The 27,763-nt window shown below is 42.0% G+C and overlaps 1 protein-coding gene across 3 annotated transcripts in view; it reads right to left on the bottom strand.

The window, feature by feature from the left end:
* Positions 1–27,763, bottom strand: part of RXRA (retinoid X receptor alpha) — a 337,914-nt gene that overhangs the window by 17,707 nt on the left and 292,444 nt on the right. For 2 of the 3 annotated variants that reach the window (XM_033960169.1, XM_033960170.1), the window contains one exon: positions 2,074–2,243. In XM_033960169.1, coding sequence (XP_033816060.1) covers positions 2,074–2,243 — 170 coding nt within the window. Of the gene's footprint in view, positions 1–2,073; positions 2,244–12,354; positions 12,457–27,763 lie in introns of all 3 variants that reach the window. The other variant, XM_033960168.1, reaches the window with a different exon arrangement.

The following is a 27,763-nucleotide window of genomic DNA, read 5'->3' as shown; positions in this document are numbered from 1 at the left end:
TGTTTTTTTTAATCTTTCTCACAAAGCTTCCAGGGATGTGTGTGTTAGTAAGCAACTTGCAAGCTCTCCAGCTTATTTTACCATCCAGACAAAGTTCTCAATGGAATCCCCCTTCCCACAAGCATGATACATTTACAGTTTAGGACTTTTCCCAAATCTTCACTGTCTCCCACCAGGCTACATTTGCTCAGGGCGCTTCCAGGGCCAAGGCTCGCATTCAGGAGAGCCATTGGACTTCAGCTTCAGATCTGCCTCTGTCCATGTATCCAATATGGCAGTAAAATGCAGAGACTGCATCTCTGCATTTATTCAGTTCTATCTAGAGAGCACTGTGATCATTCTTAAGGACTCATTGGACAGAAGATACTATAGAACCGTAAAACTTAATCAGAATAAAAAGAAGCCAGGCAAATCTAAAATTATTATTGTGATAAATAAAAACAGGCATGTCAAAATGTGAGGAACATAGATAAACTTTGGAAAACAAAGCATCCAGCAAACAGTCCCTGTACACAGAGGGGCTATTTCTATAAACGGCACCTAAATCAGCCAGCGCCTAAATAAACGGCGCCAGCCATGTGCCAGTCACACTTAGGGCTCCTTTTACAAAGGTGCGCTAGCGTTTTTAGCGCACAGACCAGATTAGCGCACGCTGCCTGAAAAACTACCGCCTGCTCAAAAGGAGGCAGTAGCGGCTAGCACGCGCTATTCCGTGCGTTAAGGCCCTAACGCACCTTTGTTAAAAGGAGCCCTTAGGCGCCATTTACAGAATCACGGCTAGCAGCGCCTATGTAAAATCTTAGGTGCCTGAAAAGTAGGGAAGGGTTTTAAAGGCCTACATTTTAGACGCTTAAGATTTTTGGAGAATCTCATGTTTAGCAGCACCTAAGTCATCCTCCATCCATAGAAACATTCACTTAGGCGTTAGGTGCCGCTAAGCACCATGCGATAGGTGCCTATCACCCAATTATTTTTTTTTTTAGCAATTATTGAGCCTATTAAGGGTATTTTGCCTAAGCCAGGGGTGTCAAAGTCCCACCTAGAGGGCCGCAATCCAGTCAGGTTTTCAGGATTTCCCCAATGAATATGCATGAGATCTATTTGCATGCACTGCTTTCATTGTATGCTAATAGATCTCATGCATATTCATTGGGGGAAATCCTGAAAACCTGACTGGATTACGGCCCTCGAGAAGGGACTTTGACATCCCTGGCCTAAGAGGTGCCTAACTTTAGGGGCTTTTTATAGAATCAGCTCCAGAGTGCTTCAAAGTCACAGCCCCCTACCCTCTCCCCTTCTATTCCTTGCTTGCCATATGACATCCCACTTGTTCTCTTCCCTTCCCCCTCCCCCAGCTTCCAACATTTTTATATCTGCTTCACATGTTATCTCTAGACAAGGAGAAAAACACATTTCCAATAATGAGGCCCTTTCTCCAATCTATCACCTCTGTTTAGATGTGAAGCAGATTTTTGATGCCATCAGGGTTTGTTCATCTATACAAAAACATCAGTTTTCCTAGAATAGGCTGAGATGAAAAAATAGTCATATGAAATCAATTATCTTTTCAACTTCCTTTCTTTCTTTTTAACCTTCCTTCTTGCATTTTACTCTATTATATTCAAGCAGAGGAGTGACAGTCAAAATGAGCTGAATCTACATCAGACCCACAAACTGGAAAAATAAGAGGCTAAAGAGATATCTTTTTACTTAAAAAAAAGAAAAATCTCTTTAAATTAGGAACTATAGTGCAATATAATAGAAAAAAAAGATGTATATTTTCAGAGATAGTTTCCATTAAAAAGATGATTCCTGATTATTCATTCTAGGAGTCAATGGATGATCAAGTATGCTCTTGAAGAGTTGTCTGTATGTCAAAACTTCATTTCAACAAAGTCTTGAAGGTCTAAAAGTGGGGGAAACCATATACTGGATGCACTTGTTTTCTTACCTCACTGTTATTATTTGCCTTATCAAGTCAACTCAACCCTAAACCTGACCCAAAGAATTTCTAAGTTTGACTCTTTAAAGACTACTCAGACTGAGAAAGCACAAGGAATTACTGTCTCTCACCGAGTTTGGTGTCAGGCCCATATTTGCTTCAATATAGGTCTCTGTCTTTGGCTCTACCGCCAATTCGGCTTCCAAAATCTTCTCCACGGGCATGTCCTCATTGGCACTGCTTGTTGACTCCACCTCATTTTCATTCCGATCCTTCCCCCTCTGTCGCTCCTCCTGCACAGCTGCAGCAAACAGAGACCGAAAGAGGGTGTCAGGGCCTCAAAACTTAGTATAAGAAATTGAGGGCAAAACTGCATTCAGACTCTCATTCCAGAACCGTTCCTCAAATATGGTCCATTAATCTTTAACAGATACTTTTGGAAAGGGTTTGTTTCACATACCAGCAACCTAGTCTATGCTTGAATTCAGTGCATTTCATGGAAAATTAATTACAGGCTGCATACCATGTAGAATTTCAAACTTACTTATATTTATTTGGGATAATTCTGAAGTCTATGTTGTTATGGGGCATATACATTCATTTATAGCTTAACTTTCAAAATTGTTTAGGCGACACATGCATTCAAAATGCAAAGTACCCGTGAACCTTTTCACCAGCTCTTTGTGCGGACAGCAGATTTGGGGGCAAAGAGAGAGGGCACACATTTATAAGTGCAAATATATGTAGTATTTTTACTCCCCTCCCCTATGCCTGATCACGTGTTTTCCTAACTGGTAAAGTACACAAAGTTTGACAGCCTAGACTTAGGGCTTCTTTTACTAAGCTGCGCTAGCGGTTTTAGCACACACGCTAGATGCTAACGCTTCCATTGAACTGGTGTTAGTTTTTCTGCGTAGCGCAGGAGTTAGCACATGCTAATCTGCAGGGCACGCTAAAAACGGTATCGCAGCTTATTAAAAGGAGCCCTTAGTCCTAGCCACGCCAAGTGAGTGTGTGTGTGTGGTGGGGATAACCTTATTATAGACTTCATTAGTTACCTTTGGAAGCTAGAATAAAATTAAAGTTAGGAGTTACAGTTTTTAAGATCTTAACAGTTGAATGTCTCTGATTATCTGACAAATCTACTGTCCTTATAACCCTCATTCTAAATATCAAATGAGAAATTCTTTTCAATTAAAATTTCCGATAGCAAAGAAAGTAAAGTCTATTTGACAATTTTCTTTGTCAATTCAGTATCAACTAGTTAATTTCTGGAACCAACTTCCTTTGGGATTACACCTCTGTGGGCATTATCTTCAGTTCAGAAAACTTTTAAAAAAATTTTCTTTCCATCATGATTGATTTAAATTGAGCTTAATTATGCTATGTAAGTTTTTTGTTTTAAATCTGTAATTCCCAGACAAATTGGTCTGGGCTTTTTTTTTTTATTTCTGTTATCTGTCCCTGAGCTATTTAGGTGAAGGCAGAATAGAAAAAACTTGATAAGATATAATCTACTCGGGTAAGCACCTGAGTCAGTTGGGTTGCAATTCACCCAACTGACAAGTGCCCTCCTGTGGCCTGCTAAAAATAAATACAGGCTTGCATAGACTGCAGACCTTCAGCTAGTTAAAAAGAAGCGTCCACGGTAGGGTTACCAGATGTCCGAGAAAACCCAGACATGTCCTCTTTTTAGAGGATTGTCCGGGTGCCCAGATGGACTTTTCAAAATCTGGCAGTTTGTCAAGATTTTGGAAAGGGCCGAACTCCGGCTACATCTGGACAGCCTCTGAACATGGGCAGATGATATTGTACATATCCATGCATACTTGGAGGCCCTTCAGATAAGGCCCGGAGGTGGGGAAAGAAGAGATGAGGTTTTGTGAGGGCGGGGCTGGGGTGGAATGGGGTGGGGCTGGAGGCGAAAACACGGCAGGGCTGGGCAGAACACAAGGTTTTACATCACTAAAAATGGTAAACCTATTCCATGGGGCAAGAAGGCTGCAATTACATTTTCATCTGTACAAATGCTACTTGGTTCCTAAATGGCAACCGACACAGAGTCGGAGCAATCATTGCCACCATGAATGTACAAACCCCTTTGTGAAAGTGAGTCTTGAAGCACAGCATAAGGAGTCTTCCTATGTGTTTCCTCTAAGCCCAAATCTGGGCACATAATAACCAGATACCTGGAACTTGAAGCCAAAACAGAAGTGTGCAAAACAAAGGAAGCCAAAATTAGGAGATTTGTTGGAGAATTGTCAGTTTTAAAATGCATTGCAAGGTTTTACAAATATGTATGACCGCAGGAGAGGAGAAGGAAAAAGAGCAATGTATGGGGAGGGGGAGGGGGGCGAAGACAGGGGAAGAAAAACAGCCAAGAGGAGGAGGAGCAAAGAGATCAATGTATAAGCCCCATTAAAAAAAAAAAAAACCCCAGTCATTCAGAAAGGGGTGAGGGATAAACCCACTCTGATAAATAGTGAAAAGAATCTCACAGTATCACCGGACCTGATATTCAGATCAGTGCTGCTGACCAGGATATTCAGAGGCACCTCTGGATACCCAGCGAGCACCTCCGGAATATCTTTACAGACCTTCTCTGCACTATGGGTCAAATTCTGTAAAGATCACTCAAATTGGGGCATCAAAATGCTGAGCGCTGAGTGCAAATATGATAATGGCATCTGGGCACCCAGATTCCATGATAAAACAGAGCGTAAATTAGCACTTGTACACCAACATTTAGGAGCTATAGTACGCCATGTGAAAGGCATGGCAGGCCTAAATGTGAGCACTTAAATTCTGCACTTTAGCTTGTAACTTAAAGTATTCTATAAGTTACATGTGTATTTGAGGGACCTGCCCATGCACTTCCCCCTCCGCACACCCCCTTTCAATTATGTGTCGTACACTCTGGCGAAGATTCAAGAAAAAGTGCCAGATTTTCATGCAGGGACAATGCGCACTAAGGCTCTCTTTTACAAAGGTGCGCTAAGCGTTTTAGCGGCAGATTTATTGTGCGCTAAATCAATGTATGCACTAACTGCTAACGTGCCCATAGTATAACATGCACGTGTTAGCATATAGCGTGTGTTTAGCACACGCTAATATTTATCGCGCGCTAAAAAGCGCAGCACACCTTAGTAAAAGAGGGGGTTGGTGTGAATTCTTACCTCTCTTTTTTAGGGGGGCTGATACTACTTTCATAGCTAAAGATCAGGTCCACAGTTTAGGCATACTGTTGGACATGGGTTTGACATTTACGATTCACATTTCCCAAGTGGTTTCTATTTCTTTTTATTATCTGCATTAATTATGAGGGAAGGCTTCCGGGTCAGCCGTGAGCTTCGTGCAGGAACCAGTTGCTGCAGCTTCGCAAACAGAAGTGTCACTTGGAGGAGAGAGTCATCCAGAGGAAGTAAACACCCGCGGGAGGTACAAAGGGTCAGGCTACCATGTCAGCCATGAAATGCGGCTTTGCAAAGAGAACTGCGATGGGAGGAGGGAGCCGGCGAGAGGAAGTAAACACCCACAGGAGGTGGCATGAATTTGGGACGCAAAACAGAGGGAAAGACAACGAGGGGCACATTGGGACATGGAATGGAGGAGAAGGATCATGTTTGGACAGGAAGGGAGAAAGAAGGGGCACATTGACACAGGAAGGGAGAAGCAGGACCTCAGTTCGTAAGTACAAGTTTGACATAAGTCAGGCGTTCTTAACCCGGGGACTGCCTGTATATTGCAATAGTCCATCTGGGATAGGATGAGTGATTAAACCAAAATTGCAAAAACTGAAAAAAGGAAAGTCTGCGATCCTAGTGGGAGACTCAATCCTAAGGCAAGTAGATAGCCACATAGCAGGAGGGAGAGAGGATCGCCTAGTGACCTGCCTCCCAGGAGCAAGAACAAAAGACATCGTCGACAGAATTGAAAGGATCCTAGAAGGAGCAGAGACGGAAGAGACCACAGCGATGATCCACATCGGGACAAATGATGTCAGCAGGAGAGACTACAGCAGGAATGCACTGATTGAACAGTTCAAAATTCTGGGAAGGAAGTTGAAGATGAGGACTCACAAGATAGAGATCCTACCAGTACCAAGGGCAGATGTGAGGAGGCAGACGGAACTACAATCAATAAATGCATGGATGAGGAGATGGTGTGAGGAAGAGGGGTTCCACTTCGTGAGGAACTGGACAACGTTTTGGGGCAAGAAGAAGCTCTTCAGGAGAGATGGACTACATCTGAGTGTGGCGGGAACAAGACTACTAGCAAACAACGTCAGGAGAGGAATAGAACAGGCTTTAAACTAAGAAGAAGGGGAAAGCCGACAGTCGACCAAGTGTTGATGATTCAGAAAAAGGTATCCCGAGAAGATACTGAGAGGGGAAAATGCTGGGAAGACACAACGGGCAAAAAACAGGAGTTGACAGATCAAGAGGATGATAAGAAGAATGTAGCGCAGGAAATGAAAATGAAGACGAAGGAACACCAGGACTTAAATTGCATGTATACTAATGCAAGGAGCCTAAGGAACAAAATGGGAGAATTAGAAGTCATGGCCAAAAAAGAGAACCTAGACATCATTGGGGTCTCTGAAACATGGTGGAATGAAGAAACAAATGGGACATAGTACTGCCGGGTACAAACTCTATTGCGAAGACAGGACAGGTCAGAAAGGAAGAGGAATAGCCCTATACATAAAGGATAACATACACTCGACCAGAGTAGACACAGCGGCAACGACCGACAAATTGGAATCACTATGGGTTAAAATACCAGGAAGAAATAGGCCCGAGATAAAGATGGGCCTGTACTATCATCCACCTGGGCAATCCAAAGCAAATGATGAAGATATGAAAGCAGAGATGAGGCTAGAATGCAAAAGCGGTAACACGATTGTTATGGGAGACTTCAACTATCCCAGGATAGACTGGAGTCTTGGAAACTCAAAATGTGCTAAGGAGACCGGATTCCTGGAAGCTATATAGGACTGCTTCATGGAACAGCTTGTCAGAGAACCAACGAGAGGGAATGCCCCTCTGCACCTAATCCTCAATGGGCTAAGAGGACCTGCAAAGGAAGTGGAAGTAGTGGGACCGTTGGGAAACAGTGATCACAATATGATCAAGTTCAAGGTTGAAGTAGGAATATCGAAGGGGAAGAGAACCACAGCAACGACTTTGAACTTCAAGAAAGGAAACTACAAAGTGATGAGAGTAATGGTAAGAAAGAAACTAAGAAACAGCTCAAGGAAATCACAGACTGTAGAGCAAGCCTGGTCATTATTCAAGGACACGGTGAGCGAAGCGCAAAATTTGTATATCCCTAGATTTAGAAAAGGATGCGAAAAGAACCGAACTAAAGACCCGGTGTGGATAACTAAAGAAGTGAAGAAAGCGATAGGAGAAAAGAAATATTAATTCCGGAAATGGAAAAAGGACAAAACCGGGGAGAACTGGAAAGAGCACAGGAAGCATCAAAGGGAATGTCACTTCGTAGTCAGAAGAGCAAAAAGAGAATATAAAGAGAAGCTAGCCAGGGAAGCGTGAAATTTCAAACCGTTCTTCAGATATGTTAAAGGGAAGCAGCCAGCAAGAGAGGAAGTGGGACCGCTGGATGACGGAGATAGAAAAGGAGTGGTGAAGGAGGAGAAAGAAGTGGCAGATAGACTAAACATATTCTTTTCATCAGTATTTACAAGAGGATACATCCAACGTGCCGGAACCTGAAAAAATCTTCACAGGAGATTAAGCAGAAAAATTAACATCAATGGAGGTAAGCCTCGAGGACGTACATAAGCAGATAGATAGATTTAAAAAGTGACAAATCTCCAGGCCCGGAAGGAATCCACCCTAGGGTTTTGACGGAACTAAAAGAGGAAATAGCAGAACTACTACTCAGGTTTGTAACCTATCCCTGAAAACAGACATGATCCCGGAGGATTGGAGAATAGCTAATGTTACGCCCATCTTTAAAAAAGGATCGAGAGGTGACCGGGGAATTACAGACTGGTAAGTCTGACTTCGGTTCCGGGGAAGATGGCGGAAGCGCTGATAAAAGACAGCATCGATGAGCATCTAGAAAGAAACAAACTGATGAAAACAAGCCAGCACGGCTTCTGCAAAGGAAGATCGTGCCAAACAAACTTATTGTACTTCTTCGAAGGAATTAACAAGCAAATGGACCCCATAGACATCGTATACTTAGATTTCCAAAAATCCTTTGATAAGGTACCCCATGAACGCCTACTACGAAAACTGAAGAACCATGGGGTGGAAGGAGATGTACATAGATAATACATAGATGTACATAGATAATAAGCTAACATTTCGACCACAAATAAGCGCATTAGTTAAAAACTGTTTTTATAAATTAAGAATGATTCAATCATTGGCCCCTCTTCTTGATATTAGTTCCCTTAACGTTCTGATCCATTCACTCGTTATATCAAAAATAGACTACTGTAACTCACTTTTAAAAGGAATCTATCATAAGGACTTAAAACATCTGCAGCTTATTCAAAACACGGCCATTAAGATCATCTCGGGAGCAAAGAAACATGATCATGTTACCCCTCTGCTTCAAAATGCCCACTGGTTGCCGGTCTCACATAGGGTAGCATATAAAATCGCCCTTCTGACATTCAAAACTATGCAGACTAATACCCCAGCTTTCATAGATAGATTATTGATTCCTTACGACCCACCGAGGTCTTTAAGATCTATATCTCAATTTAACCTTAACATTCCTTCTCTAAAAATTATTGGCACACGCCGCACCTCCACTTTTTCTGTTACAGCCCCTACGATCTGGAATGCTCTTCCGCTTTACTTAAAAATGGAAAAAAACTTAAAAAATTTTAAAAGCAACTTAAAATGCTTTCTTTTTAAAGATGCTTTTAACTGAAATATTGTATTTTAGAGATTAATTTATACCTGTTCTTTAAAATACATCTATTTCCCCATTCCTTTTTGTGTTTACCTTAAATGTTTCTCCCATTTACTTTATCAATTGTATTTCTCCCCCCCTTTCCTACTTGTGTCGATTGCTTGTTAGTCTATAATAACCTCGCAGTTTATAGAAAGTATGTTTTAATTGTTACATTTTTTGTTGAACTGTTATTTTATATTCTGTACAACGCTTTGAAGAAATGAAAAAGCGTTTAATCAAAAACTAAAATAAACAAATAAACAAAAAATCAAAAATTGGTTGTTGGGTAGGAAGCAAAGAGTAGGAGTGAAGGGCTACTACTCTGACTGGAGGAGGGTCACGAGCGGTGTTCCGCAGGGGTCGGTATTCGGGTTCAATGTATTTATAAACGATCTAGAAACAGAGACGAAGTGTGAAGTAATAAAATTCGCAGATGACACCAAACTATTTAGTGGAGTTGGGACTAAAGAGGACTGCGAGGAATTACAAAGGGATCTGAACAAACTAGAAGAGTGGGCGATGAGTTGGCAGATGAAGTTTAATGTAGAGAAATGTAAAGTTTTGCATGTAGGGAATAGAAACCCGAAGTACAGCTATACGATGGGAGGGCTGGTAATGGGTGAAAGTACCCAAGAAAAGGACTTGGGGCTAATAGTGGACAACACAATGAAGCCATTGGCACAGTGCGCAGCGGCCTCTAAGAAGGCGAATAGAATGCTAGGTATTATCAAGAAAGACATTACAACCAGATAAAAAGAGCTCATCCTGCCGTTGTATCGGACAATGGTGCACCCGCATCTGGAGTACTGCATCCAGTATTGGTCGCCGTACCTTAAGAAGGATATGACGATACTCGAGAGGATTCAGAAAAGAGTGACGCGATTGATAAAAGGTATGGAAAACCTTTCATATACTGAGAGATTGGAGAAACTGGGGCTCTTTTCCCTTGAAAAGCGGAGACTTAGAGGGGACATGATAGAGACTTACAAGATCATGAAGGGCATAGAGAAAGTGGAGAGGGACAGATTCTTCAAACTTTCAGAAACTACAAGAACGAGAGGGCATATGGAAAAATTAAGAGGGGACAGATTCAGAACTAATGCTAGGAAGTTCTTCTTCACCCAAAGGGTGGTGGATGCCTGGAATGCACTTACAGAGGGTGTGATAGGACACGGTACGGTATCGGGGTTCAAGAAGGGATTGGATGAATTCCTGAAGGAAAAAGGGGTAGAAGGGTATAGATAGAGGATCACTATACAGGTCCTGGAACTGATGGGCCGCTGCGTGAGCGGACTGCTGGGCAAGATGGACCTCTGGTCTGACCCAGCAGAGGCACTGCTTATGTTCTTATGTTCTTATCAAAATATTTTCAAACAACCTGTAATTTTCTTAACAGCCAAAACAATTTTTTACTAACCAAGTTGACCTGATACTCCATTGTCAGCAAATTATCTAATTGTTCAACTAAGACTCTAGTTTGCATATCAAATGTATAATTGCTTTGACCCAAAGATGACAAAAGATCCAATCTAGCCAAATCCTGTCAACCCAACCAAAGAAATATAGTTTTATCTATATTTAATCCTCAGTTTATGAGATGTTACCCAATTCACCAAGGTATTAAGAACAGACTTTAATACATTCCAATCTGAATCCTTATTGGAAATGTCATCTGCATGTATACAGCTGAATATATTAAGACCTGCTAAAGCTTTGCCCAAGGAATGCATCTTGACATTGAACAATACAAGAGAGAGGGGTGAGGCCTGTGAAACCCACAATCTATTTGCCAACTAGATGAACGTTGGCCTTTCATTTTAACCCGATATATTCGATGAGATAAAAACCCATCTAACCAATTTAGGCTGCCTTTTTCTAAGCTGCGGTAGAGATTTCTACTGTGGCTCATGGTCCTAAATGCTCCGACACTCATAGTATTTCTATGAGCATCACAGCAGCGCCATGGGCCATGGTAGAAACCTCTACCATGGTTGGTTTAGTAAAATAGGCCCTTAATACATGGCCCTTCAATCCCCAATTTTGTAATATTCGTTTAAGCAGTTCATGATCCACAATGTGGAAAGTACTAGAAAGATCAGATTGTATAAGTACAACATTCTGACAGCCTCTAAGTGGGTGAAACATGGACCGTGTCAGGTGATTTTTAATAAAGATATTTTCTTTTGGAGCATTCTGTTTGGGATCTGCTTTCTTTGGCATACTCTTCCCAGACCACCACCACCCTTGCAGTTCATACTGTGGATAGTCAATAACTGGTCACTGATGCCAAGCAGCAACTAATTAATCTATTAAGCTATGCACAGAGCTACCATTATTCTATAACTTGCATGTGCAATTTTGTATGCTAATTAGGAGAATTATGTACTTCTGGATGCTACTAGGGTTACCAGAGGTCCAGATTTCCCCGGACATGTCTGGACAGCTTTTCAAAACCCGGCACTTTGTCCAGGTTTTGAAAAGCCTCCTCTCAATCGCGTCTGCAGGAGGCAGCAGGGGGCGGAGACTGGGGCAGAGATGGGGACTGGGGGTGGGTCTAGGTAATCAGGATTTTACAATCATAAAATCTGGCAACCCTAGATGCTACATTCAGACAGACTTGCAAACACAACCAGAACACTATTAATTGTCATTTATAAAAACTGCATCAGTTTGTGGACGATGGTTTGTGGATATTCAGTGTCTACCCTCAAGAGTTTGCAGCTTACAATCAGGCATGGTGAAGCCTTACACAAAATTGTGCAAGAAGCTCTCCCATCTCTGGGGTTTCAGGACCTTGTAGTGTCACCCCTTGACTATGACCAAAGCTCTTTCATTTGCAATGTTGTATTCCCTTTGCGGTTACTATTGCAAAGTACAAAAAAAACATACTAACTTTCTTCTGATTCTAAAAGAAAAAAAAAATCCCCTCTGTGTAGAGCCTCCACTGTTTCCTGCATGTTTTGGCATTTCTATAGAAAATACAGTGACTGCTCCTGCACTGTCCCAGGCTCTGCCTCGGCTGCCAGCCATCTGGTACACAACAGACCGATCATCCCAGCCCACTGTTCCGTTCCTGGAGGCGAGGCCGCTGAAGCACATCTTTGCAGGGGGTGTGACACTGAGATGTTGCTACATACCAGGCCTGCTTCTTGCACCACTGAACCTTAAGATCTCTATTACACTTCCGCCTTGATTCTCTTTGCTGGGCTGGTACATTCTTCAACAGCGCTCCAGGGAAGGTGCAAATGTTCCCAAACAAAAAGCAGGTCTTTTCTTCTGGAGGGGGCTCAGTACTAAGACAACAACAGTAGGATTCAGGCAAATCTATTCAGGGGTGAGGAGGGGATCTCAATGCCAGTATAGCTGCTGGTAATACTGTTCAGGATTTTTTTTTTAAACCTAACAGCCTATTCCTACTAATTTGGACTTCCGTTTCAACAAGAACAGGACATTTTTAAAACCTTTTATTTACTCACTTATTTCATATCTCTCTTTGAGATCACTTAGTACAGTCACTGCAAACAGACCTCTACCAGGAGTCTTGGACCAGGCTGCTTCCGGCACTCTAAATTGAGCCACTAGAGGGACAGGGGAGATATGATTCAGACGTTCAAATACTTGAAGGGTATTAATGTAGAACAAAATCTTTTCCAGAGAAAGGAAAATGGTAAAACCAGAGGACATAATTTGAGGTTGAGGGGTGGGAGACTCAAGAGCAATGTAAGGAAATTCTTCTTTACGAAGAGGGTGGTGGATGCCTGGAATGCGCTCCCGAGAGAGGTGATGGAGAGGAAAACAGTGATGGAGTTCAAAGAAGCGTGGGTTGAACACAGAGGATCTAGAATCAGAAAATAAAATTAAATATTGAACTAAGGCCAGTACTGGGCAGACTTGCACGGTCTGTGTCTGTAAATGGCTGTTTGGGGGAGGATGAGCTGGAGAGGGCTTCAATGGCTGGGGAGGGTGTAGATGGGCTGGAGTAGGTTTTGACGGAGATTTCGGCAGTTGGAACCCAAGCACAGTACCGGGTAGAGCTTTGGATTTTTGCCCAGAAATAGCTAAAAAGAAAAAAATTTAAAAATTTAAATTCAATCAGGTTGGGCAGACTGGATGGACCATTTGGGTCTTTATCTGCCATCATCTACTATGTTACTATGTTAGATGTAGCTACTAAGAAGTGACATTAATTCCCGCTCCCAGAAAGACTCAGCACTTGCCACTGCAGTATTCCCAGCCTTAGTAGACCAACTCGAGCCAGTGGACCAGCTTTATAGGGCAAGAGGGAGGGGTGTGAGGAGCTAAAGGCTTCTAAATCAGTTCTCCAGCACTTATGAACCAAACAAACTTTGCCCAATCAGAGATAGATATTTATCTTATGTTGTTCATGGTCAATTGTACAGGTAACTTTGTTAATTTGCAGAAATGTTTACCAGGTTTTCTAATTTATTCAGGGCTCTCTATCCCATCCATCACAGCATATTATTGAATGGCATATAATCTAAATAAAAGCAGTGAAAAATAGCATGACAGAACAGAAAGGAGAAGATGGGCAGAATAGAATAGTGTGCGTGTGTTGCAGGAAGGGGAGCTGGGGACATACACAAAGAGGAACTATGCAGTCCTGGCCCGCATCCAGATTGTCCAGAAGTGGCTAATTGTAAGCATCACTAAAAAGAGAGATTTTAAGATCTATTTTAAATTGTTGAGAAGATTTGTAATATGAGATGCTGGGGTAGCATGTTCCAAACATCTGGACCTTGAACAGAGAAAACTGAGCACCAAGTGTTATCGTATACCATTTCTCTAAATATGGGTACAATTAAATGGTTTTGTTGAGAAGATCTAAGTGATCACTGCTAACTGGCAAAAGTTACTCATTTAAGAAATGAGCACTTTTTGGGGCATTCTGGACTGACCAAAAATCTATCCATTTAAGAGAAGCGAAAGTTCAGGGGTGATATGACAGAGGTCTATAAAATATTGAGTGGAGTGAAAACGGTAGATGTGAATCGCTTGTTCACTCTTTCCAAAAAATATACTAAGACTAGGAGACATGCAATGAAGCTGCTAAGTAGTAGATTTAAAACAAACCAGAGAAACTATTTCTTCACACAATGTGCAATTAAACTCTGGAATTTGTTGCCAGAGAATGTGGTGAAATCAGTTAGCTTAGCGGGGTTTAAAAAAGGCTTGGCTAATTTCCTAAAAGAGAAGTCCATAGGCCATTATTGAGATGGCTTGGGGAAATTTACTGCTTATTCCTAGGATAAGCAGCATAAAATCTGTTTTACACTTGAGATCTAGCTAGGTACTTGGGACCTGGGTTGGCCACTGTTGGAAACAGAATACTGGACTTGATGGACCTTTGATCTGCCCCAGTATGGCAATTCTTATGTTAACAGGTAGCATCCATTTAAATGGTGCAACACACATAAGGAGGTATAAAGATAAACAAATAGCCATTTAACTCTATCCATGGATTCTCAACTATAGAGATAAAATATATGTTTCGATTTGTGTGGCTGGTCCACTGCCGATATATGACCTCAATCTAACACATATTATAAAAAGTCTGTTTAATATAAGTAAGAAATATCTTCTTTGATTCAGTAATTCCCTGCATTCTATGAAATCACAAAGAGTATATTGAAACAAAAGTCTCATGGGGGAAATGAACCTTATCAAGTTATACATTTCTTATTAAGCAAAATGGTGGGAAAGTGGTGTCTCTTAAATATTTAAGCAGGTGGGAATATCTAGGAAGGGAGGGGAAGGCCACGGTTTATCCTACACCACTTCTGGCTTTTCTTGCAGAATACACAGTACAGAACCCTGCACCCAGTTCCCCCGACTCCAACACTCTGCTAATTCAGGAGATGGTTACCATGGCATAGCCCATTTGTGCTGTCGTTCGTGCATTGGCAACAGTCCTGCTAATGTCCAGACCCTCCTTGCAGCAGACAAGGCACAAATGAATCTGTTCTCCTGGCAGCCCTTCGCTATGAAATGCGTTGCAAGAGCTCCGAGCTGCCATCAGCACCTCCCCTCCCCCCCCCCTCACTGTGCTTTCAGAACTAGACCACCGAAAAGAGGAAAGACTAACACGATGCTAAAACAAGGGTGGGCAACCTTCATACACAAAGGGCTGCACGAATGTCAGTACTAACCCCGGCAGACTGCAACATTACATAATGTCAGAGCCGGAAATGCACAGACCCCCCCAAAGACCTTCTGTGATAAATAAATATGTACACATTTAATTAAACGTGATAGAAACAAAAGCACCACTGCACAAGCCTTTCTGCTCTTAAAAAACTTGTTTAACTATTTTAGCTGTTATTTTAAGTTTACCTTTATTTTATTTATCGATGTTTTTAATAACTAAAACTTTTACAAGCTTCAAAGATGCTTTTAACTGTGCTTTGGATTTTAGCCCCTTACCTCTTGTTTTTACCTTTTTCTACCAATTTTAAGATTGTAAACTTTAATCCTTCCCTACCTCCTCATGTCCGTATTTTATGTAATTATATTGTTAATTGATAGTTTCTCTGTATTACTTTCTACATGGATTTTTGTACATCGCCTAGCAATTTTAATAGGCGATTCATCAAATGAATAAATAAACTTGAAACTTGAAAAGGGCAAATTCTATACGAAGTGCCGAAAAGTTAGGCACCTCATTAGGCACTTTTCAGCGCAATTCAAGTACAATTGGGTGCTGTTTAATGAATCACGCTGAGCGGCACCTATTTTGGAGGCGCCCAAGAAATAGGCCGGCTCTAGGCAAAACTAAGGGCTCCCTTTTACAAAGCCGCGCTAGAGCCTTAGCGTGCGGAATAGCACGTGCTGAATTGCCGCCCGCGCTACCGCCTCCTTTTGAGCAGGCGGTAGATTTCCGGCTAGCATGCGCCAAAGCGCGCGCTAATCTGGCGCGTGCGATAAAACCGCTAGCGCAGCTTTGTAAAAGGACCCCTACAAGTTAGGCGCCTAGCTGAGCGCATAAGCACACGTAGTGATTCTGCAACAAGGCGCCTAGCGTGTAGCCACGTCCAAGCCTAACATGCATAGTGCCTGTTTTTTTGAAAGCCGCCTAAATTTTTAGAGGCGCCTTGTTACAGAATTGCGCTTTCATGATAGGCGCCTATGTTTTAATCAGTGCTGATTAAAAAACTTAATTAAGCTTGTTATTCAATTCTGATAGGCACCTATCTAGTTGGGCGCCTCCGAAATAGGTGTCTAACTTTAGGCGCTGGTTACAGAATTTGGGCCAAACTGCTAGTGTGGCTATTCTGAAACTATGGGAGAGTGTGGTGCCGTGGTCAAAGCTACAGCCTCAGTACCCTAAGATTGTGGGCTCAAACCCACACTGCTCCTTGTGACCATGGGCAAGTCACTTAATCCCTTCCCCCCCCCCCCCCCGGGGAAAAACGCATATGTACTTGAATAAATTCATGTAAACCATTCTGAGCTCCCCTGGGAGAATGTTATAGAAAATGAAATATAGTATTTAAAATTGCCAAAACTCTGGTAAATGGCATTTTCTGTGTATACTTCTCATGGGCCCGTTACCTGCCCCTGTGCTACAATATTAGTTGCAGCAGAACTTGGGCTGTGATTCTGTGACCTCCAAGCCTGTTATTCTTCAGTCACCCTGGGTTTTAGTGTAGCCTGGGTTTTAGTGAGAGAATAGATAGAATTCACTATACTACAGGCAGACTCAGAGTGTGGGCTCTCAACCATTTGCTTTTTGTGATGTGTGGTTATGTATTTAAAAGGTTCTTGCATAGTAACATAGTAAATGATAGCAGCTAAAGGTCTTTATCTTCCCTACCCCAAGGGCATGTCGCTATAAAACATTCTTTGATAGGACTCTAGAATATCAGGCCGGGAAAGTGAATTCTTGGATATGTCAGTTGATTAATCAGGCTCACTCTTACCCTATATTTAGGAAATTACTAAAAACACATTTATTTGATAAACAAGAATGATGATTTTTATTATAAGTTTTTTAAAAGATTTTTATTAGGTTGTGCTTGTAACCTTTCCTTTTAACTATGTTGTATTTAATTGAGATATGAATTACTTTATGTATGAAATTGTATTTTAATCATGATGTATAATTTTGCCCATAGAAATGTGCATGTGAATGTATTCATTAACTGAAATGTTGTTGTTTTTAATTACACTGTTGTGAACCGCTTAGAACTACTGGCTGGGCGGTATACAAGAAAATAAATTATTATTATTATTATTTATGGCTCATCTAGTCTGCCCAATAAAATGGTGGGAGTTGTGCCTGCTCCACTATGCAGGAATACCCAGCTATGCCTTAATTTAGAGTTTTACTTGCCCCTCCCAAGGACGTCTGAGCCAATCAGGGCCTTAGGCCCCTCCCCGTGCATCACATGAGATACAGAGGGACCTCAGCTATGAGCTAATTAGGGCCTTGGGCTACTCCCTATGCTTACCATGATGCACCGAGGAGGGAAGGCCCACTATATTGAATTGGCGGGCCTTGAAGGTGGAGGGACTATGCTTCCCTTCTGCTTCCAACTTCAGAAAAAGGTACCGGGGGGGTATTGAGGGAGCATCTGGTGGCAGGAGGGAGTGGACATCCCTCCTGCTTTTTTTGGGCGGTGGGAAGGGGGAGAGTAGTGGATGGTCCAGGGAGGCCTCCACTGGCAGGAGGGAGTAGGCATCCCTCCTTCCAATTTTTTCTCGTGGGGGGGAGGGTCAGCATGGCAAGAGAGAAGTAGGCTTCTCTTCTGCCTATTTTCTCTCACCATGGCAGAAGGGAGTGGGCATTCCTCCTGCCAATTTTCTCTCGCACAGGGGGAGGAGGTGTTAATCCCTGGTGCCGGTTCATCGGGGAGACATCAGGGAGGGCCATCATTGGTAGGGGAGGCTTTTTTCTTTTTTATGGGGCAGATATTGTGCATGTGTAACACACACATAGCATCTGTGACCATTAAAAAAAAAGGTTTTCTGCCCCATACAGCTGAGTGCTTTGGGGCTTCCCCTACCTATTAGCTGTTTGGGCTTCCCCTGCCAGATCTACGCATGTGTGAGAGTCGTTCTCATAGTGATCAATCAGATGGGAGAATAAGGGATTACGACAAACTTCCAAGCGAATCATTTCAATGCAAACTTTTTAGTGCATCAATAGATTTTTTTTAGAATTGATCAAAAATTGGATTGGAGCAGACCCATGCGATCCTGTTTAGTGCATCTAGCTCTCAGTGACTTGTACAGGGGCATTAACACTTCCTTTCTTCTGCTGGCTGTGTCAATTTCCAAGTGGCTTACAGAACAGCATAAGACAAAGTACATCTTGATCCACAAACACCACAATTACAACTGCCCAATGTGTGATGCCAGTGTTTAATCATGAATGAGTGTAGTCCAACACATCGTGGCAGACTGAGTGGGCAGACTGGATGGACTATACAGTTCTTTATCTGCTATAATTTACTATGTTACTATGGGACTCATTTTCAAAAGAGAAAAATGTACAAAAAATGGCATAAGGTGGTATTTCCCCTCTCTACCCCCCCCCCCTTTTTTTTTTTTTTTTTTTTACAAAACTGCGCAAGAGGTTTTTAGCACTGGCCATGGCACTGAATGCTCTGTGCTGCTCTGACGCTCAAAGGAACTCTATGACCGTTGGAGCAGCGCAGAGCCTTCAGCGAACCGGATGACACTAAAAACCTCTCGTGCAGTTTTGTAAAAGGGGGGGTTAATTTGCTAAAACACCCACATTACCATTTTTGAAACACATTTTTAGATGGTTTTTTATGCTGTTTTTCTGAAGTGTATCTAAATCTCAGAGGGGTATGTTTTGGACAGGATTAGGGCGGGCTAATGTCTTGGATAATGTCCATGGCAAAACTTGGATATTTGAGGCTAGACCTGTTTCAAAAATGAATAAGTGCCAAAAAAGCACCCAAACTAATCAGATGATCACTGGAGGCATGAAGGCCTAGTCCCCCTTACTTCCCCAGTGGTCATTGACCCACCCACCCCAATGATGTGAATGAAACAGTACATACCAGTCTGCATAACATACCAGCCTGGAGAAAAACATAACTGTTCAAAAAAAAAAGCTAAGCCAATATGGAATAATATTTTTATTTATTTATTTATTTATTTATTTAGATTTTTATCCCGTCCTCCCAGTAGCTCAGAACGGTCTACAAGTGAACATACACAATTGAGGGTAATTAGACATATAAGAAGTGCAACAGGTTTGGATGATTGGACTTACAAGACTGTGATGAGAGTTTAAGTACAGGCAATACAGCAATTTAAGAGTAGAGTTCAAGTATAAGTAGTTAGTTAAGTACAGTTATGTGAGATTAGGTAGTTGTGTAGTTTAAGTATAGTTAAGTGAGATTAGGTACAGTTTGTCAGAGGATAGACTAAGAGATGACTGTACAGGAATTTAGGGGGAAGGTAGGAGAGAGGAGAGGGGGTGCTTAAGGGGGATAGATAGAGGTGATCTTTAGTTGAAGAGGAGGGTCTTTACCAATTTGCGGAATGTTAATAATGAGTTCTGTTGTCTGAGTTGGGGAGGGAGTTGGTTCCAGAGGTGTGGAATGAAGTGACTGTAGGATCGTTTGCGGGCTGTTTCTGTGAGGAGGGACCTTCCGGGGGGGGTGCATAGACGTATCTCCGATTTTGAACGGAGGGTGCGAGTGGGGGTGTAGATGGGAAGCTTGGATTTTATGTAGGAGGGGGTGATGGAATGAATTCTCTTGTGGGCGATTGCCAGGGCCTTGAAAGCACATCGCTGGCTAATTGGGAGCCAGTGTTCAGCACGGAGTGCTGGGGAGATGGGATCGTGGTAGTTAAGGTTGTGTAGGAGGCGGATGGCTGCATTTTGGACCCGTTGGAGGCGTTTGAGATTATTTTTGGTTAGTCCATTAAATAGGGAGTTACAATAATCCATTCTGGAGAGGACATATGCGTAGAGGAGTTGGGTGAGGTCAGGTTTGGAGATGTAGGGGTTGATCCTTTTCAGCTGGCGAAGGTAGTAGAAGGAGGTGGAGATTACTTGGGATATGTGGGCAGATAGGGATAGGTGTCCGTCTAGGGTTACTCCTAGGCTGCGAACCTGATCTGTTGCTGTTAGTAGAGTGGAGTCCCATGCTAGTGTAGGACGTGGGTATTTGGTGTTTTTTTTTCTGATCCATAAGAGTTCGGTTTTAGAGGCGTTAAGTTGAAGTTTGTTGTTCGACATCCAAATTTTCATGTCAGTGAGGCAGTGTTGGAGGTTAGCAATTTGGGATTGCCGGTTCTCGCCTAGAGGGAGGAGCAGCTGGATGTCATCTGCGTAAGAGTGGATTTTAATGTTATATTTCTGCGCTATATCGATGACGGGCCTGATGTAGAGGTTGAATAGGAGGGGGGATAGAAGGGCTCCTTGAGGAACACCATATTTGATAGGCTTGGGGCTAGATTTATGTGTCCCTAGAAGGACAGTCTGGGTTCTTTGATGGAGGAAGGAGGTGATCCATTGGAGGGCTGTGTCTTTGATTCCGAGGTCGTAGAGTCTAGATGTGAGGAGGTGGTGGTCGACTGTGTCAAAGGCAGCACTGAGGTCAAGTAGTAATACAGTGTAAATTTCTCTAATTCTCAAAAAATAAAAGTTAAAAGTTTCAAAGAAATTTGCTTTATGGCTGTGAAGTTTTCATGTGAAGTGGCTGTAGAAGAATGTTCTTGGTTTTAAGGGGATGCCGTGATATACCTCTTACTGTTGAAGATTTTGGATTGAGACATCATGGCCACTATCTTATGTGACTGAGCCAAGGACTTAAGTCATCATCGCACTGATATACATAATAAATATGGTAAACTCTAAAATAACAAAAAGATCCCACTGTTCAAAGCATAAGGTGTAAAAAAAGGGGGAGGATAGCATGAAGCCTAGCGACTGAATGCTGCTGAATAAATATGCAGCAGCCTATGTGAACCCTTGAGAAAGCCAGCAATTCTGGTGAAACAGGTCCCATCGGCCTATAGCTGCCTGCAACATTTGAAATAAGTAAATTTGAAGATACATTGAACAGTAATTCAAACGAATATAGTTTTAAGAGCAGATTCAGTGGAGAAGATTTTATAAAAATGAATATTAAAAAGAAGAAGGAATCATAATAAATATAAAAGAAATAGAATAAAAAAAGGAAGGGGGAGGTTTTTCAGGATCAATGAATGAAATGTGGAACCTTGTCAAACTTGTCTGAGGTTTATTCCCTGTCACCAAGCAGGTTTCTGAGATCCTTTCCCTCCCTCTTTTCCACTTTCAGGTACTCAAGTATTTGAACAGTGGGATATTTTTGTTCTTTAGTCACTATCCCTTCCTTTTAGAAAACCATAGCGTGGTTTTTAGCGCCGAACATGGCGGCAACTGTTACTGCCACGGCTGGGGTATATGATAATCTTCGGTTCAGATTTATTTCTTTGGAACGTTTGATTTTTGTGTTTTGGGAAATAGAGACCTTTACACAGTATTGCTCTGTATTGGAGTTTTAAAGAACGGTTACATGTTTCTCCAGGGATTTTTTTCCTTGGGGGGTTTTTAGTTGCCGTTCTTTTTTTCCCGATTTAAGTGAAAGACAATGATAATACAAGTAGGCATTGCACTGTTGTACATTGTGGCCTTGGAGTCACATGATGCCATATGATTTTTTTTTTTTTTTTAGACCATGTTGTTAATTTGAATAATATTTTGTGAGGAGTTCCTTGTAACTTTCTCTAATTTTATGATTTAGCAAACATTTATTTTAGAACTGAAGGGTCTTAATATCAACATCTTAAATTTCACTCTATAATCCACAGGTAATCAATGTAATTTAGCTTTCTGGACATGATAAAGATTATCCTTATAGCAGAATTCTCAGCTAATTGTAAAGTCCTCAAATAACATTTTGGTACATCTATACAAATCAAATTATAGTAATCCCTCCTCGCCATGAGACATGTCCAGTCAGCCTTGTCCACAGCAAAACATAATTTTGCCAGTATAAATAGCAACCAATAAGAAAACAGTACAATTCAATCAGAAAATTTCACAGTTAAAATAACAAAGAATGTATACTGTATTTTAAATTATTCAGATACATATTTCAATGTTTCATAGCAGCTAGGAAATTTGTAATCACTGTCGCTGGCTTTTACAAAGCCTCGGTAGAGAATTCCTTTGAGCATTAGAGCATTTATCTTGCCGGCCCATGGTAGAAACCTCTACTGCGGCTTTATAAAAGGAGTCCTGTGTTTGTTTATAAGTATATAGGGGGTAGATTTTGAGGGTAGGGGGTAACCCACCAAAATGGGGAGAGAAAAAAAGTGGTTGCCGCGGGTGCGGGGACAAGGCCATTCACTGTCCCATGGAGCGGTGAATGGCATTGTCTCCACAGTGAAGTGAGGGAACGCACGCAGTCACCGATTATGCCGTCCAGCAGCCCCTTCCCTCTTTCCTTCAGATTGCCGCCGTCGGGCATCTCCCTTCCTCCCTTCCCCTCACCTTCATGGCGATTTTCATTTTTCTTATCTCCCAGTGGCACAAGCCTTTCAACAAGTCGCACGTGGCTGCTTGAATCTTCTCCTATTATGCAACTGGAAACAGGAAGTTGCGTCAGAGAAGAAATTTCAGGCAGCCACACGCAACTTGATGAAAGGCTCGGGCAGCTGGGAGATAAAAAATGAAAATCTCCACGAAGGTGAGGGGAAGGGAACTGCCTGGACGTCGGTGATCTGGAGGGAGAGAGGGGGCTGCTGGACCGCAAAGGACGATGAAGGGAAGTGGAGAGAGGGAGGGGAGAAAGGAACAGACACTGTATGGAAATGGGTAGGGGAGAGAGAAGGGAACACGCTGCATGGAAATGGGTAGGAGAGGGGAACACGCTAGAAGGAAGTGGCGAGAGAGAGGGAGGGGAGGGAGGAGCAGACGCTGCATATTAGTGGGTAAGAGAGAGAGGGAAGAAGACTCTGAAGGAGATGGGTGCCAGACCAATAGGGGGGTGGAGGGAGAGATGGAAGGGAGAGGCACAGTAATAGGCACGGTAACAGAGCAGATGCCATATGGAAGAGGCAGAGAGAAGGCAGACAGTGGATGGAAGGAATAGAATGACGAGAAGATGAGGAAAGCAGAAACCAGACAACAAAGGTAAGAAAAAAAATTATATTTATTTTCTTTGCTTTAGGATAAAGTAGTCTATTAGTTTCCAAGTTTATTAAAAATTTGTTATACTGCTAAATCAAAACTTCTTAGCGGTTTACAGAGCATTAAAAGGGATTACATAATGTACGGTAAGTAACAATGCTAAAAAACAAACATAAAATATACAGAATAAACTCTACAAACTCGTAACAAGACAAAACAAAATTAGTAACAGAACAGGAACAAGAGGAATTAGGGTAGAACTACATTACTGATAGTAAAGAAAGAACTAAAAAGGGAAATACAGTAGGTAGGGGAAGCATAAATTCTTTAAGAAAAAAGAGGAGTCGAATTCTTTAAAAAAGGAAAATACTCGTCCTTACAAGGACGGTTAGAGCCCAAAGGCATCTTTAAAGAAGAATGCTTTTAAGTTGGATTTAAAGACCTTTAAAGAGGAAGCTTCTCGCAAGTGGTTAGGAGTAGAGTTACCAAGAAAATGTAAGCACGGAATGTGTTGCTATGTCTTAGGGATGGAATAACAAGTAAATTCTGCGAGACTTACCGAAGACTTCTTTGTGGAGAATATGGAATATGGAATCAGAAGTCCATTAATAAGTTCAGTATAAAACTATTCGAGTCTTGTGCGGATGGGATCAGATGGTTTGCAGGGATGGAGACCGAGCTTGCGGGAACAGGACAGGAACTGAGCTCGCAGGGATGGGACGAGGATGAGCTCACGGGGACAAATTTTTTTCCCCGTGTCATTCTCTAGCTAGGGGCAGTTTGTGAAGTGATGGAGCAGCTGCAGGGGCATGTTTTTAGGGCGAGTTAGTTTATTGGAGAAAAGGAAATGTAGACAATGGGGAGAGGCAGCTTGAAAAAAGGAATTAGCTGCTAGAGAAGCTGGACCTCCTTCTCCCATGCACCATTATGGGGGCAGGGCTTATTTCCCTGGAACTCCTGGTCTGATTTGGCCCATTTTCAAACTTGCTGTGTCTCTTTACTGGGTTTTTCCACATGTCAAGATCCATCCAATCCATTAAATTTTCTGAGAGTTATTTTGTCCCCAGACTAACAGATACACTCTCTCTATACCTTTTGTACAATTCTTTCCAGCTTGGTGGTCAAAGCTGCAAAACAGCCACAGTGAAGTAGGGCTGCAGCCTCAGCAGTCTGAGGTTGCTGGTTCAAGCCCAATCTGCTCCTTGTGACCCTGGGCAAGTCACTAACACTCTATTGCCCCAGGTACATTAGTCAGGTTATGAGCCCACCAGGACAGATAGAGAGAAATACTTGAGTTCCTGGGCTATAAGTGATAAATACTTGAGTACTTAGGCTATAAGTGATAAATAAACTGGTTTTGGATTTTGCAGACTGCCTGCTCTGTTGATTTTGGGGGCAATTCTTTCCAACTTCTATTAGGATAGAAAGCAGGCATGCAGCTAATGTTCTGACATTACAAGGGGGTGCTAAGTTCTCAGCCCAACCAAGAAGAGAATGACGTGGATATGGTTCAATCAATAATCTAAAACAATGTTAAAACATGGAATTTTGTTTCTGCAAATTGGCACTTAATGAAATAAGAGAACACTATTTTCAGCTACAGTGGCAAAATAACGCTCAGAATTTAAGAAGCTGGTTGGTTGGGCTGAGAACTTTTCAACACCCACCTCGTATATCTTCATATCAAATTCTGTGCAGGGCGTCACTTATCTGTTACAGTAACTACAAGCCAGCTCCAGAGACCAGGAATCTAGGATTCCTTTGGTGCCTCCACTTCATTGGGTCGTGTATGAACTAACAGATAGGTGCCCTATATGTAACATGCCAGGTGGCTACCATGCCACACCGGGGGGGGGGGGGAGGGAGGGGGCAGAGAGAGAATTTTCAAGGTAGCATAGCATGCATAGACGCAAAAAATATTGCCATTTGGGTCAAAATCAGATCTACAGAATCAGAGTTTTGCATACACATTTGTGAAGAATGTCAATATTATCTCAGAGTATGGATTCTATTCTGTGGGTGGGTAAAGTACATACCGCAGCCTTCCATTAAGGTTTTCTGTGATTTATTGTTGGCATGTGCTAGTTCAAAACTCATTTTCTTTTAAATAGCTCCTCTTCACTGTACAATTTGTAATATAAACAACCCTAAGGGAAGCAGACAGCATTTTGAAAAGCAACTTGTTGAGAAAGAATGAGCATTGCTAAAATCAGTTCCCTGGATGTGCACCCCACTTCCCACATACAAATTGCCACATGCACATATGCAATGCATTTGGAATGTGTCTAATAACACCACTTATCTAGCCCACTGGCAAGCTTAAATGAGAAGTTCTATATTTCCAAGATGAGTGCAAATATTGAGGCTGCAAGATAGCAAGATGGCTTTTCACTAAAATGTAATTCTATCCCCCCTTACTCTTCTCTTCCTATATTTTAAGTTCTTGTAAACCGTGCCGAGCTCCACAACATCCGTGGAGATGATGCGGTATATAAACTTAAGGTTTAGTTTAGTTTAGTATCCTGCAAATTTCTGTATAGCCAACACAGTGTCTCCAAGATTTCAAGCTAGTTTCCCACAATGCAATGTTTTCTTACACTAACCTGCCCAAGAAGAAACTAAGCCAGCACTCAAGATGAGAAAACATGACTGAGGGTGCTTCTGCATACAGATGATCAGAAAATCCCACTAAAACAACCTGCCCAAGAAGAAACTAAGCCAGCACTCAAGATGAGAAAACATAACTGAGGGTGCTTCTGCATACAGATGATCAGAAAAGCCCACTAAAACATCATAGCTAGCTATCACTCCTGCTGGTGCAAATGTATACACAATAGCTGGACACTTTCCAGGGCAGGGAACAAAACAGCAGCAGGAAGTGTCACAGAGAGCGAGAAAAACACTGCAAGCCTAACGCAGAAAAGGGAGACTTTAATTTTGTGTCAGCCTATGGCTTGGCTTCCCTAGGTAAGCCTGCTCTTGCCATTGGAAGCTAGGCAGGGTCTGGTCTGGAAAGTACCTAGATGGGGGACCACTGGCGAATACCAGGTACAGGGCCCTATGTTGGGCAGCAGCAACATAGTGAAGCCATAGACTGTATGGGAGAAGGCAATGGCAAACCACTCCTGTACTCTGCCTTGAAACTTCACAGGGAGGATTCCTCACTGTGCAGGCAGCCATGGGTTATTGGTCAACTCAAAAGGCATACACACCCAATTTTGTGTCTTGATTTTTATCCAGTATTTAATCTTTCAGGTGCTTTCCCCCATTTTATGCAACGTGTGCACTGGAATTAAGATGGTTACTCGTTGAGATGCTTGAAAATCATACAATGAATTCTTATGTCCTTCAGGTTCAGTCAGTCATCAGTTACTTGCAGCAGTCTGTTCTTAGCTGAAACACTGATTTGTAATGAGTGAGTGTACATCTATTAAAGCTTCTTGCTTTCCAGTAAACGGTTTGTTTGTTTTTTTTTTGTCTAACTAGAACTTGCAGTTCTCAGGCTCCAAATTATATGCGCAACAGGCTGTGCCAGAGATCTCTCCCCACCTTTGTTAGGACTAACAAACACAAATTAATGAGAGAACAGGAACACACGTAATGGTCTTTTCTGACTCACCCGGATAGTTTGAGGTTTGGCAGGCATTTTTCCACTAAACTATGCATTTGGACCAGGAACTTCTGGTAGCATTCATGAATATATCTAGACTGCTGAATCAGGACGACAACCAACAATGCCAGTCTGGAAAATCTATAAAGGAGCTTGGCACATATCAGAATCTCTTTGGGAAACCAGACTTGCCAGGATCTTTCTATTCTATGCCCTCAGGTCCAAAACTAATCTGGTGAGGCTACACAGATCTACAAAGATGTACAATAAAAAGGGTTGATGAAACTAAGGCCAGTATTTAGCTTCCTAATACTTAAGACAGCACTAACCATCAACTTCTTGTCTTTGTTTCCTGTGTCTTGCTAACCAGATCAACTACAAAAGCAAAATCTGTATATCTTCAAGTAAAAGACAAACAGTCACTCCTACAGACCTGTTAACCACAAGTTGTAGCTGAGATAGTCATTGACACATATTTAAGTTTCCCCCCTTCTCATCCCTCTCCCATTCTCCTCCCACTCAAGAAGCTGTGGTCAATAAAAGGAAGTTAGTGGCACCTTGACAATCGCTGATGAAACCACTTCCTGTTTGTTTCTTGTACTTCCTCTCTTTTACTCTTACAGGTTCTCAAGCTTTTTCTGTCTAGTCAAACACACAATTCAGGAGCAAAATTTAGAGAAAAGAATAGGAAAGGTGCATTGTTCCAGGTCTAAAACAATGTCGTCTCCCTTCCAAAAATAAAAGCCTGCAATTTACAGATCCAGATTAGGTCTGTTTCTTTAAAGGACTTCAAAGGACTTCTCCATCTTTAAAAAAAACCCACTTCTGAAAGATATGGCCCAAAGAGTCCATTCATAAATATACCAGAGCAGAGCCTGCAGGAAACGATTAACTAAGGAAACTGCAGAGTGAGGAAGATGGCCATCACTAAAAGCGCATCACAGAAGCAACCATGTGAACGACCTGGTAAAGGATTTCTGTTCTCTTTTCCAAATCCCACCTTTATGTCTGTTTGATGATAAGTTTAAAGAATATCGTACTCCAAAGGACATCTATGCAATGCTTTAATATATTCTCCTAGGCAAGTCATTTCTGTCACAAAGACCATTCTTCT

Source organism: Geotrypetes seraphini, chromosome 10 (genome assembly GCF_902459505.1).
Source record: "Geotrypetes seraphini chromosome 10, aGeoSer1.1, whole genome shotgun sequence".
Classification (NCBI taxonomy): Eukaryota; Metazoa; Chordata; class Amphibia; order Gymnophiona; family Dermophiidae; genus Geotrypetes; species Geotrypetes seraphini.
The sequence above is the reverse complement of the archived record's forward strand: the minus strand, read 5'-3'. Positions and strand labels throughout refer to the sequence as shown.